We start from the raw sequence: 15,062 nt of genomic DNA, 5'->3' as shown, positions 1-15,062 counted from the left end.
AGCAAGATGGCACGACGCACGCCTTCACATGACGTGGTGGCTCACTCGCGCACGTGCTTATATCAGAATTCAGGTGCTTTGTACCTCTTGTGCTTCCACCACAAGTTTGCTTTGAGGTTACAGTGGTTAAAGGAAGCATGAAGGTCACTTCTCTCGCTGCCGCAGCTGGGTTCACAAAAGGAGCGTGCTGCTCACACATGAAGAAGTAAGGATTGTGACGGTTCACGCTCGTCCTGCGTGTATGTGTGCGTTCATTTCATGCATCTTTTTGTTTGATCAGAGTGCTTCAAGTGTCTAGCTGCCACAGTTGTTTGTCCGTGCTATTCCTGTGGGTGCTTTCTGCTCGAGGTTTGCGCTGCAAGTTTCTAGCTACTTGCCATTCTTCGCGTGACATTGCTATTTGTTACTGCAGCATTCATTCCTTCGCCCTTGTGGTTAAACGATGCACAATGAATGTTCAGCTACCTCTCTGAGGACATGTTTCACTTTCGTGTTATACCAATTCCTAAAAAGAGGGATCAGCTACATTTTTTTTTTTTTTTTGCACTGCACATTATACCACTCTATGTAGCCTCCCAATACCAGAAACAATACTCTGATCACTATTCCCTGTCTATGCTTGGTATGCCACTTGGGCATGTCGGCTTTAGAGTGCCACCCCTCTAACCCTGCATTCTCAGAACCCACTGCAGAACAGTTGGAAGCCACGCTGTCTAGCATAAACTTCTGGTACCAGCTTGATCTGTTCACAACAGCATGCAAAGTAGCCACAGCTCATGGCATCCTGAACCCGGAATTCTACCCACTCCCAGCGTGTCGAAGAACCCTGTGGTTTCTCTTTATTTTTATAAATGTTTTGTCTTTCTATCTGCCATGACTCATGCCAAGTTAATGGTGGTGCAAAGTTGTCTTACACAACGCACACCACTTACTGAAGTGAACGTAATTTCGATACCCTGAACCACTCAGTTGATATTTGGGGTTTAACATTCAACCACTCAGTTGAATGTTATAGCAGCACATTACAGTCTTGCTTAATGACATGGTTTGTAGTGTCAAACTCGATAATAAAGACTAAGAGGCAGACAGAAGTTGAAAGAAAGATCGTGCTATACTCACAACGGCTTTATTCGTCATGAAGCATGTTACAAATGTATCTCATGCGCACACTCTTGACAACAGGGCACAGACGAAATGACTAGTCACCTTGTTCGCGACAAGCTTGGCAATCTTATTGCCACATCATATAGAGGAACAGGTATTTTTACCACTGATTTGGATGTAACATGCCTCTAGAAGTTCTCACTTTGCTTTGTATCTGTTCTTGCCCAAAATCCTTGCTTCTGAAAAAAGTGGCTCCTAGCGGCATGATCTGCCTTGTACAGAAAAATATATCTCACATTCTTACTAAAATTATAGGTGAACCATTTTATAAAAGACATGTACCTGGGAGCAATTCTTGTCTTTTATATGAGGTGTCACCCGGCTGCTGCGGCTGCATTTCCGATGGAGACGGAAATGTTGTAGGCCCGTGTACGCAGATTTGGGTACACGTTAAAGAACCCCAGGTGGTCAAAATTTCCGGAGCCCTCCACTACGGCGTCTCTCATAATCATATGGTGGTTTTGGGATGTTAAACCCCACATATCAATCAATCAATCAATATATGCGGTGTCACTTATAAGCAGGGTATCACATATGCATTTTTTTATCATCTCGTATTTTTGTGTAGGCACACTGGTGTTTCTTATACCCATTTGTCATTTACATCAGTGTCGCTTATATGGAGGTTCGACTGTGTTCTCATGTTCTCTTATACAGTCATTTACACATCACCCAGTCTGCCCAACCTAGATTTTTCCACAAGTTAGCAGTGCCTGATAGACCACTGTGGCGGCACACTGCATGTAGCGTTTTGCATACCTTACATTGCTTGATTTCACAGCAAATTCTGTAATTTGGTGGTATAGATAGGCCAATTTGTTCGGGGCAGAGAAAACAAAAATTTTGGAAGCATATCAAGCATATCAGTGATCAAACCTGTGTTAGTCAATCATCTGTTTCACTATATGATGTGAAAATGAGATTTCTAAGCATGTTGCAAACAATGTGACTTGTCATTCACCCTGTGCTGCCTCCTGGTGTTGAGCGTGTGTGCATAATAGGCATAATTCCGTATCGAGTGTACCTGGTCAACATTCGGATGCCTCCAATCGTGCTGAAAAAAATTGGGAGGTATATGTAAATGTGAGAAGTAGTTATTGAGGTGTAATATATCGCAAAAAAATTTTGTGTTGCCTAGAGGGCACTTCAAACTTTGGGCACCCCAGTGAAACTGTGTCATGTCAAATAATTTATGTAATATTACTGGTCTCAGTAATTAATGCAAAACAATTTTTTCAATAATCTTAATGCACTACTCTTCCATGACTATTATAGTTTATTCAAATGTGTTTTAATTTTCTTTCTTTTTCGCTTTGGGGAAAACTTACAATATGTTGCATGTGTACTGTTTTTTTATAAAAAGCACAAATTTTCTTCTCTGTAATATTTTTACAATTTCTGATTTATATGCTGCTATATTACATGATCAAAATGGGCAAATTAAGCAAAAAATTGCGAAAATATTGTTGGAAAGTTGGAGAAAACAGTATTTTGACTCATATTGCAGCTTAATTTCCCTTGCAACGTAGCAGCCAAAGTAAAAATATGGCTTTTTTATTTTTGCATAGTACAGTTTGTCAGCTAAATATATATATATATATATATATATATATATATATTTGGTATTTCTTGAAAGTCTTCCTGGATTCCGGCCGAGTTATAAGTCACCAGAAGAAGCGAACGAGCAAACGAAAAACGATGCTTTATTGCCAACGTTACGGCCGGGGACCGGCCTTCGTCAGGGCATACGTGCATATTATACTAACACTTCTTAAGGACATAGCATGGGGCCCCCAATTGTGAATAATCACTCTTAGCAATATTGACATACATGTTAACAAAAAGATATTCAGACATGCGCAGCATTTTGTTGATAGCGGAGCAGCAGTGTGCTATACAGAATATGGTAGGGCAAGGTGACTTGAAAACATAGATACAAATAATATGATGGACACTTGTGATATCGCAACATTTGTGAATGAACAAAAAAAGGAAATGCCGTGGTAAGTTACGTTCGTTGTCAATGAAATATACATGAGCATAATATCACCATTGATGTCACAAATGTGGTAACAGAGTGTGCATGCGTTCTGGTCAACTAACTAATGTGTCACCAATGACACCGCAACGTAATCACGGCAGTGAACAAACGTGTATGTGGGCTACAACGGTTGATTTATCTGTTTTGCTGGTAAAAACGTAAGCCTCCCTGGGTTCTCGTTTATTCCAGACGCTATGGCGTTAAATTTATGAATAAGAAAAGATTCACGGACTTTCCTTTCGTAGTGCGATTTAAAACCATATTCGAGTATTGTGGCAGTTATGTTGTCGAAAGAGTGGCCTGGGGTAGCGAGGTGTTTGGACAGGGTAAGGCTAGGCAGGCACCTGACGTGTGACCTGTGATTATTGAAGCGCAACCGGAAAGCTGTCTCCGTTTGACCAATATATTGGAGGTCACACAATGAGCATTGGAGCAAGTAGATTGCATTGCTCGTGTCGCAGTCGAAATTGCCTTTTATCCAGAGAGTGAAGTTTGACGCAGGGCTCTTAACAATACGCGACGTGGTCATGTGGGGGCACACCTTGCAGCGTGCCTTGTTGCATGGTTGACACCCCACATGGGCTGGCGTTGATAGTTTGGATGACGTAAGAATGTCTCGTAGGTTTCTCGATCGGCGGTAAACTGCTCGTGGAAGCTCCGGGAAGACGTCTTTGAGACGATTGCTCTGCATTAGTATGTTGTAGTGCTTTTTGAGAATCACGTTAGCATTTGGAATTGACGGAGAATGTGTCAGAATTAAAGGTTCTTGGTCCAAATTGGTCCAAATTACGCGAATATATTCATGGGCCAATTGGAAAATCATTTTCTTTCAACGTGCAGACTACAGCCATACTACTACAAACGTTTTATAGACAACATTTTTTTTTATCTGGCATCACAGCGAAGCGGAACTAATGACTTTCATTGCAGACTTTAACAAGGTTCATCGATCCATTTCATTGTCACAATCGTACTCGAAGGCATCCATCTGTTTCCTGGATGTAACAGTATCCCTTTGCGGCGAAAAATTATCTACTAAAGTATACAGAAAACCCACCGACGCTCACCGATACTTTCATTTCAAAAGCAGCCATGTAAAACATTGTAAGACGAGTATACCCTACAGTCAAGCACTTCGTTTCGAAAGGCTGTGCTCTGAAAATTCAGACTTTGTTGAAAACTGTGATAAGCTTCGTGATGCCCTAACTGTACAACAGTACCCGCCTCAGATTATCGACAATGCGATCATGCGCGCCGATGCAATGGACCGAAGAGCGCTTCTAAAATCAAATAAAGAACCTGCACACCGGAAGCACATCAATTTAATTCTGACACATTCTCCGTCAATTCCAAATGCTAACGCGATTCTCAAAAAGCACTACAACATACTAATGCAGAGCAATCGTCTCAAAGACGTCTTCCCAGAGCCTCCACGAGCAGTTTACCGCCGATCGAGAAACCTACGAGACATACTTACGTCATCCAAACTATCAACGCCAGCCCATGTGGGGTGTCACCCATGCAACAAGGCACGCTGCAAGGTGTGCCCCCACATGACCACGTCGCGTATTGTTAAGAGCTCTGCGTCAAACTTCACTCTCTGGATAAAAGGCAATTTCGACTGCGACACGAGCAATGCAATCTACTTGCTCCAATGCTCATTGTGTGACCTCCAATATATTGGTCAAACGGAGACAGCTTTCCGGTTGCGCTTCAATAATCACAGGTCACACGTCAGGTGCCTGCCTAGCCTTACCCTGTCCAAACACCTCGCTACCCCAGGCCACTCTTTCGACAACATAACTGCCACAATACTCGAATCTGGTTTTAAATCGCACTACGAAAGGAAAGTCCGTGAATCTTTTTTTATTCATAAATTTAACGCCATAGCGTCTGGAATAAACGAGAACCCAGGGAGGCTTACGTTTTTACCAGCAAAACAGATAAATCAACCGTTGTAGCCCACATACACGTTTGTTCACTGCCGTGATTACGTTGCGGTGTCATTGGTGACACATTAGTTAGTTGACCAGAACGCATGCACACTCTGTTACCACATTTGTGACATCAATGGTGATATTATGCTCATGTATATTTCATTGACAACGAACGTAACTTACCACGGCATTTCCTTTTTTTGTTCATTCACAAATGTTGCGATATCACAAGTGTCCATCATATTATTTGTATCTATGTTTTCAAGTCACCTTGCCCTACCATATTCTGTATAGCGCACTGCTGCTCCGCTATCAACAAAATGCTGCGCATGTCTGAATATCTTTTTGTTAACATGTATGTCAATATTGCTAAGAGTGATTGTTCACAATTGGGGGCCCCCATGCTATGTCCTTAAGAAGTGTTAGTATAATATGCACGTATGCCCTGACGAAGGCCGGTCCCCGGCCGTAACGTTGGCAATAAAGCATCGTTTTTCGTTTGCTCGTTCGCTTCTTCTGGTGACCTGTATATATATATATATATATATATATATATATATATATATATATATATATATATATATATATAATCTTCTTGACCCCACGACCAGTATAGTGGACATGACAAAAAAATTGGTGCAGAAAATCAAAGAGAGCTACATTCGAAACTGAAACCACTTTAGCAGCTTCTGTAAGAATCGAGCAATGTGTTTTTATGTGTAGTTCCTCGTTCAGCTCCGCTTTCTTATGGGGGCACCTCAGAGTAATGACATCATTCATGCAGAAACGCGTGCACACAATGTGGTCAAGTATGTAAAATTATTTTAGAAGCTATCTTTGCATAATTTGAATAATTTATATTGTGCGAGTTGCCTTATCTCTTCTTGAAACATTGTTGCAAAAAAGGCAGCTCTTGTGATTAGAAGTTTGCTGGCAATGTGAGAGTGTGTTTATTTCCAGTACACTGGACACCAAAATGCCATTGGAGCCCAGTGTGCTAAACATGTAGGGGAAAAAAAGAAAACACGAGGTAGCATCACAGTGTCACATGACAGTCTTGAAGCCCAGCCATAAAAAATGAAACTGGGGCATGCTGGTTCTCCTGTGAAGACCATTATACTTACCATCTCCTTTATTATTTCGAATGCTTTTCAATGGCCTGTTGTGTATAAACGAACATTAAAAAGTTTTGTTCTACCATAGGAAAGATTCAAGTCGTAAATGGGTATATGTAACAACTTCTTGCCAAATAAATCAGTCGTGATAGTAGTACTGCTTTTACTGTATCTGTCTGCCTCTTATTCATTCTTTTTTAGATTTTGCACTACATCTCATGTCATTCAGCAAGCTCCAACTTGTCCGAAAAGAAGCTATTGTACTGTCTTACAGTTTGTGAGGCGTCTAGCATTACCACAAAAGGAATGATTGCGCTACCTGACACACATATAAAACCAGACAGACACACACAAGTGCAAACTTGCAAAGCTCTCATTTCATACAGTCCACCCTTAAGTACATTCCACAGAAACCATAGCCAAGAATGCCCATTTCAGAGAGGTACTACAGCAAAAAAATCTTAAAGGCCATAAGATGTCATCTTAACAACACTCATCGATAAATCTCATCTCAGTACTATGAAAAAAAAACTATTATTCACTGATGCAGTCATCCTTCTTCCTTATATGGTATGCTTCAAAAATTTCCTTGCTCTATTATCATGGCAGTGTCTCAATATCTTCACATCTTTCAGCATCGGTTCACAAGTGCGAAGATGGGAAGGTATTGAGCTGCTGCTATGATAATAGAGCAAGGGAAATTTGCAAAGCATACCACTTTAGGAGGGAAATGACTGCATTAGTGAATCTTCTTTCTTTCTCCTCTTTTTTTTTTCATGGCACTAAGATGAGGTTAATGGATGAGCATTGTTAAGATGACGTCTTACGATGTTTAGATTTTTTGTGGCAATACCTTCCTGAAATGTGCGTGCTTGGTGATGGTTTCTACGTAGGTGGACTATGTCAAATAAAAGGTAGTTGCAAGTTTGTGCTTTTTTGTTTGTGTCTGGTTTAACGTGTGTTTCAGGTAGTGCAGTTATTCCTTTTGTGTTAAGATGCACCAGTTTGCCCAGCAACAAATTCTTCTCAACTCTAGCATTACCATTAGCAATACCGGCTGCCAAAACTGTGCTTGCATGGAGTTTAGTGCAATACTCCCACGGTATGCCATATCTGCATAAGAATTTAGGTGATAGCATCTAGGCTGCTTGCTTCAATACTAGACCTTTTGTGATGCTTCCTTTCTCTTGTGACAACATTAAAAACAAAGTAAGTTTAGCCATCACTTAGTTTGATCTCAAGTCGAGGACAGAATGTAAACGCTCTTTTTGACATTGTTTTGAAGAGTGTTTTTTTTTTCTAGTCCAAAGGGGGTGTCATCAAGGCAAGGAAGTATGCCAATCTCCAGCGAACAAATGGCACCACAGCATAACTATGCTGTATAGCCATCTATTAGCTTTATATGCTAAAAGTAACTGAGGAAGCCGAAACATGTCATGACCACTAGGTTGTTATTAGGAGGGCTTGATTGTGTTTTTTTCTCAGGTTTGGTAGCATCAAAACAAACAACTGATCACTGTAATGGCAAAACAATGCATATACAATGTCCTCAGTATGAGATGAGGCTAAGCAATGCCTGATTTTACTATTTCTTTGATGTTATCACAAAGGAGGGCAAGTAGCACAAGAAAAGGGGAACTGAGACAGGTAGTCTAGGCACTGCTGTGTTATGCAAACATGGTATGCACAAGAAATGTCCTGGTAAGCTTAACAGGACCCAGTATGCTCTGTGCATGTGCAGTTGGGGAAGCCAGTATCGATAAAAGTAGCACTAAGATGGTGTAACACTCCGTTCAAACACTCTAGTTTTAGGTGGCACGAACCTAAGCATCGCATTATTTTTAATGTTTTCTGAAGGCATACTGCTGGCCCAAGTGTTAGTTGAAGTATAATAGGTGCAAAATATATCATGGGGCCAATAAATGAACAAGATAAAATGAAGCCAGCAAACTGAGCTTGGATAAGTGCAACCACATACATGGCCTAGTAAAAGAAGTAGGTAGTCGAGAGTTTCCAAAACTGAACGCTTCAGCAAACTCAATAAAACAAATGTTAATCAGAAATAGAGAGTCATACCTACCAGAAATCTAAGCTGAACATGACAGCCATGATTATTGTTTGGTAATGTTGCTTCATGCATGAGAGTACCCAGAAATTCAATATGTAATGTTATGGATAAAAATTATTTTCGGGCACTGGTAAGTGAACCGCTGGCTGTGTACAAAAAGGGTCAGTACTGGGGTTATGAATGCGTCGTAGTAATCCTGAGGCTGTCGTTTAACTATTTTTAAATCTGTATAGTGTTAAGTAGTGTAGTAATGAGTTGTAAACAACTTTAATTGTAAGCAAACACTGGCAGCTTGTGAACTGCACCAAGAATTAACAGGGTAATGGTCTCCCCAATAACTTCACATATGTTGATGGAATAACTTGGTGCTTTTGTGTACTTTCCATTGAAAATGATTGAAAGTACAAATGTGCTTTGTGATAATCTTTTTAATCTAGTGATATTTATTGAATAACAAAATCATATTGAAGACAGCAGACAACCAGGCAGTTCGATGCAAAAGCAACTTTTCTTGCAGATACTTATGTCTGTTACTTTTTTTTTTTTCTGATCAGCTCTTTGGTGTTTGAAACTGATGGTGCACAAATGATTAGATTAAAGTTACTTGCATTGTTATGCTTGCATATTTTCTGAAACATAAGCATTGCATGCAAAAACTATATGCTTATTTCATAACAAAGATATTAAGCTAGGCCGGCTGAGTAAAGTTGCAGTGTAGCTGAAATGTCATCTTGAAAATTAATAATACAGAACACAGCTACCCAAGTTTATATGGCTGCATTGTTTCATTCAGTCATTGTATTTGGAGTCTGCAAACATGTATTAAAAGACCTTTCTTTGTACATATGCTCTTGCTCATCTTAGCTTGCGATGGGGAATATGTTAATGCACTACTAAAGATACAAAAATTGAATTAGGCTTCAGGTGACATTATAAAGCTTTAGGGGGTCAGAGTAGTGTTGTTTGTTGTTTTAGGCTAGTCTATGTTTTATTATTTCTTAGAGGTTGTGTACAATGAATGGCAAATGGTCTTAAACACTAAGAAAAATGTACGCATGACTAACTCAGAAGCAGCAGCTGCTTAGATATCTGTCTTGCATAAACACTGTGCCTCTGGAATCTATTAGTACACATACTTGGATGTAGCGTAAAGTATGATTTTGGTTTCTTCAAAGAAATAGTATAAGACATTGTACGGCATCAATGAAACTTGCCATCTATAAAACTCTGATTAGAACTTTGCTGTAGTATGCTAATATGACGTGGGATCCGTGTACACAATACTATATTAACACACTAGGAAATTGAAAAAACTTTCTTGCATTTCATCTTCAGATGCTCTTACCTTTGTTCATCTGTAACAGCTGTGTCACTTGAGAAATTCACTAACTTTAATTATATGAAGAAAGATCAACAGATTGAATGCACTCTCTACAACAGATTGAATGCCTTCCAAGTGGTCGTACTGGCCTAGACATTTTTAAATATGTCTCCCTGTGCCTAGAGAACATGTGGGACAAAAGATGAAATAGCCCGTAAATTTTTTTTAGAAGGCTGTCTATAAATGGAGCATCTCTTTTTCTTTCTCTCTCTCTTTGTTTTTTGGTACAAACTGTTGCTGGATAGAACCAACTGCCTGTTGAGGTAGTAAACATGGGTACCGTGGGTGCACTTTTGGTTATAATTAAATGTATGCAATTATGCGAGTGGATTCAGTGAAGATTGTCTTCTGTTCTTTTGTTGTTTTTTCTCCTTTTTTTTTTCTGGATGTCTCACTTGTTTCCTTAAAGTACTGGTGAGGTTTATTGAGAACACTTTGGTTGAACCTCGCAAACCAAATAGTGCATGCGCTTCTTCCTTTCTTATGATCACAGCTGCCTCTTCTCTTGCACACCACCAAATATTACCGGTGGCACTAGATGCAGCTAATTTTCGCTCATACTGGTTCATCAATATGCTAACTTATCATGATGTATGTTTAATGTTTATCCTGTGTAAGTTGTTTCTTTCTTTGAGGATTTTTATATATATATATATATATATATATATATATATATATATATATATATATATATATATATATATGGGCAGTTTCTACATATGGAAAATTAAAGGTCACTTGATATTGTCTGAGCTTGAGCTGTTATAAGTGCAAATTCAGAGGTTCGTGTGGTGTGTACTCATGTATGTGTGTAACTGAGCAGTTTACTGAATGAACTATCCATACAATGATTGAAATGGCGTGATATTGAACTCAAGGAAAGCAACATAGTAATTTTACACTTTGTGTTATCAAGCTTATTCAGAGAGTTAAAGTGCTCACCATCTGTCGTAATTATACATTTCAGCAGAAGAGGATACCGTTTACGAGCGTTTGGGGTCAGAGCAAAGTCTGCTGAATGCAGGTAATGAAGTTGGTGATGACACTGATGAAGAAGTTTGTCACTTTGAAATGCAGCCACTAACGAGAAGACAACAAGCTCACCGAATGGGTTCGTGATCAGCCAGATGTTGCAATCCTGCAGTATGTGTGTCCAACTGCGGAAGCTCTATAGTGACCCGCATCTTGTCGGTGCACTGAACACTGAATATATTTCCGGCAGCCAATGGGATCAACACTTGTGATGAGGGAAATAAGACTGTGCTTACATTTTACGATTTTGCAGACATTATCTGTCTTGCTCATTCTCACGCTTACTTTTTTCTCTGTAGCCCTTAAACTCGTCTGTCTTTGTTGTTTTGGGAACACAGTTCATAAGCATAATGAGCACTTAGTGCATGAAAAAGAATTCATTGACTTGGTTACATTGCCACCGTACATGACCTGCTATACAGCGACAGCTGGGCTTAAAAAAGTTTTTGTACTATCGTGTGTTTGTCTTGACTCAAATTCTGAGCTAGGTAGTTACTGTGTGCTGACAAGTGTGCAAATTATTCATAACTAGCAGTAAAATACGTAGCCTATTTTTGTTATTGCTGAGTTTTAATGCAGACGTATTTGATAAAAGGGTCTTCACATCGTGTAATGTCAATTTGCCCTTCCTGCATCATCTACATTGTAAAGAGGGTGCATGAGATGGAATCTGTACTGAATTTTATTTATTAAATTTTTTTTATATTAAATAGCAGCACTTCCAGCAACATAGGCATAGCCACATTTAAATGCAATGTTGTTCAGTTAACTGAAGCTAAGCTTAAAAAAACATCCACGTGTGCACTACAAGAACACGACCAACTTAGTGTTGTTTGATGACCTCTTAAGCTTGGGTTAATAATTAAATATCCAACTTTTTTGAAGTATAAATGCAAAATGTTCAATGGAAAAATTTTAGACCCTGTTAATCTGTGTCCACAGAGGTGTCAGCTACAGGTGGAGGGGGGGTGAAGGGGGGGGCTCACCCCTTCCCCTCCATCCAGGCCACATACCTTAACAGCCCTAGTTAGCGGCTGTATTTAGTTCTAGACATATTGCATAACACTAAAATAAACCTTCGATGAATGAACTTCAAAATTTTGATCCGATCAATGCCAGATTTCTCCCCCACCCACTATCCTTATTGGTCAATGCCAGCTGTGTTGCCCCCATTTGCCCCTTCATGTCTATATAATTTCTGTCATTAAGTATACCTACCGTTGTTTTCTTATTCCGTGTTTTAAGAAAGCACGTGTAATTTGAAATAAAGTACCATGTAACTAGAGCCTTGTATACAGTATCATTAGAAAACTGAAACATGTTATTACCAGTGAACAATCAATATAGCATTAATGCAGACTGAAGTTATAAACAGACCATAAGCAAAAGGGATGAACCTTAACCCACACACTTCATTTTCAATGTATCGCTTTTCACTGATGTAACCTCCTTGCCGTCTATATCAATTGTCAACAGTAAGAACACAAATGCCAACAAAGCTTCTGGAATCGGAATAAACAATTTACTGCATATGTCCAATGCCCCGTTAAATTCATTGATTCAACAGGCTGGCTATCTTGGAATGTGTGGAAGTCAAGAATTGGTCCACCTCCATTGCTGGAGACCTGTTAATGCTGTCAGTGTGTTTGCGGCATCGATGATAATTTTGTGATATGTTTGAGAATGCTAATGTTGCTGTGCACAAGAATCTGTTCACGTGGAACTCTTTCTCGTGGACTTTCTTGAAGCCCTAATTAAAATCACAGTTGCTCTTATCATGCAAATAAATCATTGAGACACTAATTAATAGGTTTTACAACTTCTCTATTGAAGATTATACATTTAAAACAAGACTTCAAAAGTTGTCTAATTAATTACAGATAGGTGATTGTCTGAGCTAGTTTTATAGTGCTGTCTAGTTGATGTAGAGGACAGTAGACAAAACTAGTTTCATTACGCTCTCATATTGCACACATAAAGTTTTGAGCTTCAAGACCCTGCATATAATGTTCACATTTGGTGCTCATGCTGCTGATGTTATGAGTCTTTTTCTATTGGTGCCTTGTCTAGACTTCTATGACTGTGGTATAGTTGATTAAGTCTGTGTGTCAGCCCCTACATGTTTTCAACTGTGAAAGATCTTGGCATTTCAATTGAAGGTGTGTTTTTAAAGTTAGTATGAAGGCATGGTATAATTTGTGTAGCCACAAACACCGCTGCTTAGTGTCTCAGAACTGCCACAGTGTCAGCAGCAAAAGTCATGGGTATTAGTGCACTTAAACCACTTCTCTGAATTTAGTCGGTGTTTAAAATGCACTGTGTGCTAGTGCCAGAGTTTTTTAGTGTTGCCTTAAATGTTTGTGTGGGTATCATGAATGTCAAACTACACAGCAGTTTCTGCAGCGCACTTAGTAAAAGGCGAGCTATGATTAAGAAATATTTGTAATATCATGCTATTGTTGTCTGCACTGCCTCAATGATGAGGGGCAATGTTCGTAACGCTTCATTTCTTTTGAAAACCTGGGACTAGTACGCATGTAATAAAGTGCACATTGCTTTCAGCGATGTGTGAATTTTTTTATTGAGAACAGAAAGCAATATTTGTTAATATGCACAAATATATGCTAGTCTCTATAAACACTAGTCTTATAAAGTTCAGGAGTGGACGTGAGTGTTAAAAATTTGTGCAAATGCATGCTGTTCCTGTATGTAATACTGAATGTTTTTCAGGCTGCCAAATGTGTATGAGTACGATATCAAACATATAGCACCTGTGTGACAAGATTCACCCTCATCTCTTCCTTTTAAAAAAAAATGAAAATGAATATGGACATATGGCAAGATTTGTCACCCCTTCTTCTCAAGAAATGAAGACGTACTATAATATAACTTGTACTGTTTATTATAATTTTTTAATGACCGGAAAGGTTTCTTTACAGATGTAGCCATTCATTGACATCTTGTAAATTGTGCAAGAACATTAAACTAGACACACTTATTGTGCCGTTGTCAAGATGTCATATGTATCAACATGCTCACTTTAAAATGTTTGTGCTATAAGGCAGGTCAAAAAATTTTCAGGGGTGGAAGTCAGCGGTGCATTGCCTGTAAAGCTAGATAATTTATGTTCATGATTTTTTTCATGTGAAATGGAAAGTCAGCATTTCTATTTTGCTTTGTCAGTATCCTATCTTGTGTTCTTCAAGCATGGGGTTTGGAAAATGTGATACGTGCGTCATTCCACTGAGGTCTTTTTATGTGTGTTATGTGTGCATGTCATGAAATATTTTATTTTTTCTAGCAATAAAACAAAGAACATGGGCGAAATTGCAAGTGGCATTCTTTGTTTATGAATTAATTGGAATTTCAATGTGGCTATTTGTCAGATACTGTGGCCCAATACGAAAAGTAATGCTGCATGGATAAGTGCAAAGAGCAGGCGATTTGCAAGGCCACCTGCTGTGGACAAGAAAGATCCTCCTTGTGTTCAATCTAGTATAATAACTTCAACACATCATCTACATTATGTGACAATTTTGTCTCTGTAATGCATAATACAGATGTTCACTAATAAGAGGTTATCATGTCAGCCTTCTTAGCACACTGAAATGCTTGGGAGTGCTTGAACACAATTCTTTATTTTGATTTAGTAATACTGTAAACCCAATAGCACTTGATTGCAGGAGTGGAATGAAAACAATAAAGCAACAAAAGAAAGTGCTGACATTTCTTGCCAGGATTCAGAAATGACAACACAGCAAAACATTACTAGAAATAGAGAAGAAATAGCACACATTAATATTGTTTTCCGAAACCTCACTAATAATTTCAACAGTGATCTTTGATTTGTGTCTGCATTGCCTACATACACAGATGTTTAAAACAGATATCAAATAGCAAATTAAAGAAAGCATGTACCTAATTTTTTATTGAAAGTTACTTATGGGTGTTGGTTTAACTGTAGTGTCTGACAGTTTGTTCAAGTATTGATAGCTATTGGAAGAAAACTAAATTTAGAACACTTTTAAAGAAAGGGGGTAGGTGGGAATATACACGTCATGCCCGTGCCTAAAATGTTTAATTCAATGCTGATGTTATAATTTATATATATGCTAATACATATGATCATGAATGACAAGGAAAAGAAACTTTAGCCTTTCATAGAAGTTCCAAATTCTAAACGTAGTAGTTTGTCGCATTTGTAAAGCTATATTCTATTATGTCAGAATTTGTCAAATGAGTGGACTCTTCCAATAGGTTCTGCTCCGTTAAAGTGTATGTTCAGAAAACTTGTACATCACACTGACCAATAAAATTGGCAGAT

At 38.8% G+C, this 15,062-nt stretch overlaps 1 protein-coding gene across 4 annotated transcripts in view; it reads left to right on the top strand.

Moving 5' to 3' along the window:
• LOC119177046 (solute carrier family 35 member C2) overlaps positions 1-14,065 on the top strand; it is a 56,309-nt gene extending 42,244 nt beyond the window's left edge. For 2 of the 4 annotated variants that reach the window (XM_037428407.2, XM_037428409.2), the window contains one exon: positions 10,677-14,065. In XM_037428407.2, coding sequence (XP_037284304.1) covers positions 10,677-10,825 — 149 coding nt within the window. In that variant the 3' untranslated portion in view covers positions 10,826-14,065. Of the gene's footprint in view, positions 1-10,673 lie in introns of all 4 variants that reach the window. The other 2 variants (XM_037428406.2, XM_037428408.2) reach the window with 1 other exon arrangement.
• The last annotated feature ends 997 nt before the right edge of the window (positions 14,066-15,062 follow it).

This window comes from Rhipicephalus microplus, chromosome X (assembly GCF_043290135.1).
Source record: "Rhipicephalus microplus isolate Deutch F79 chromosome X, USDA_Rmic, whole genome shotgun sequence".
Lineage (NCBI taxonomy): Eukaryota > Metazoa > Arthropoda > Arachnida > Ixodida > Ixodidae > Rhipicephalus > Rhipicephalus microplus.
The sequence above is the reverse complement of the archived record's forward strand: the minus strand, read 5'-3'. Positions and strand labels throughout refer to the sequence as shown.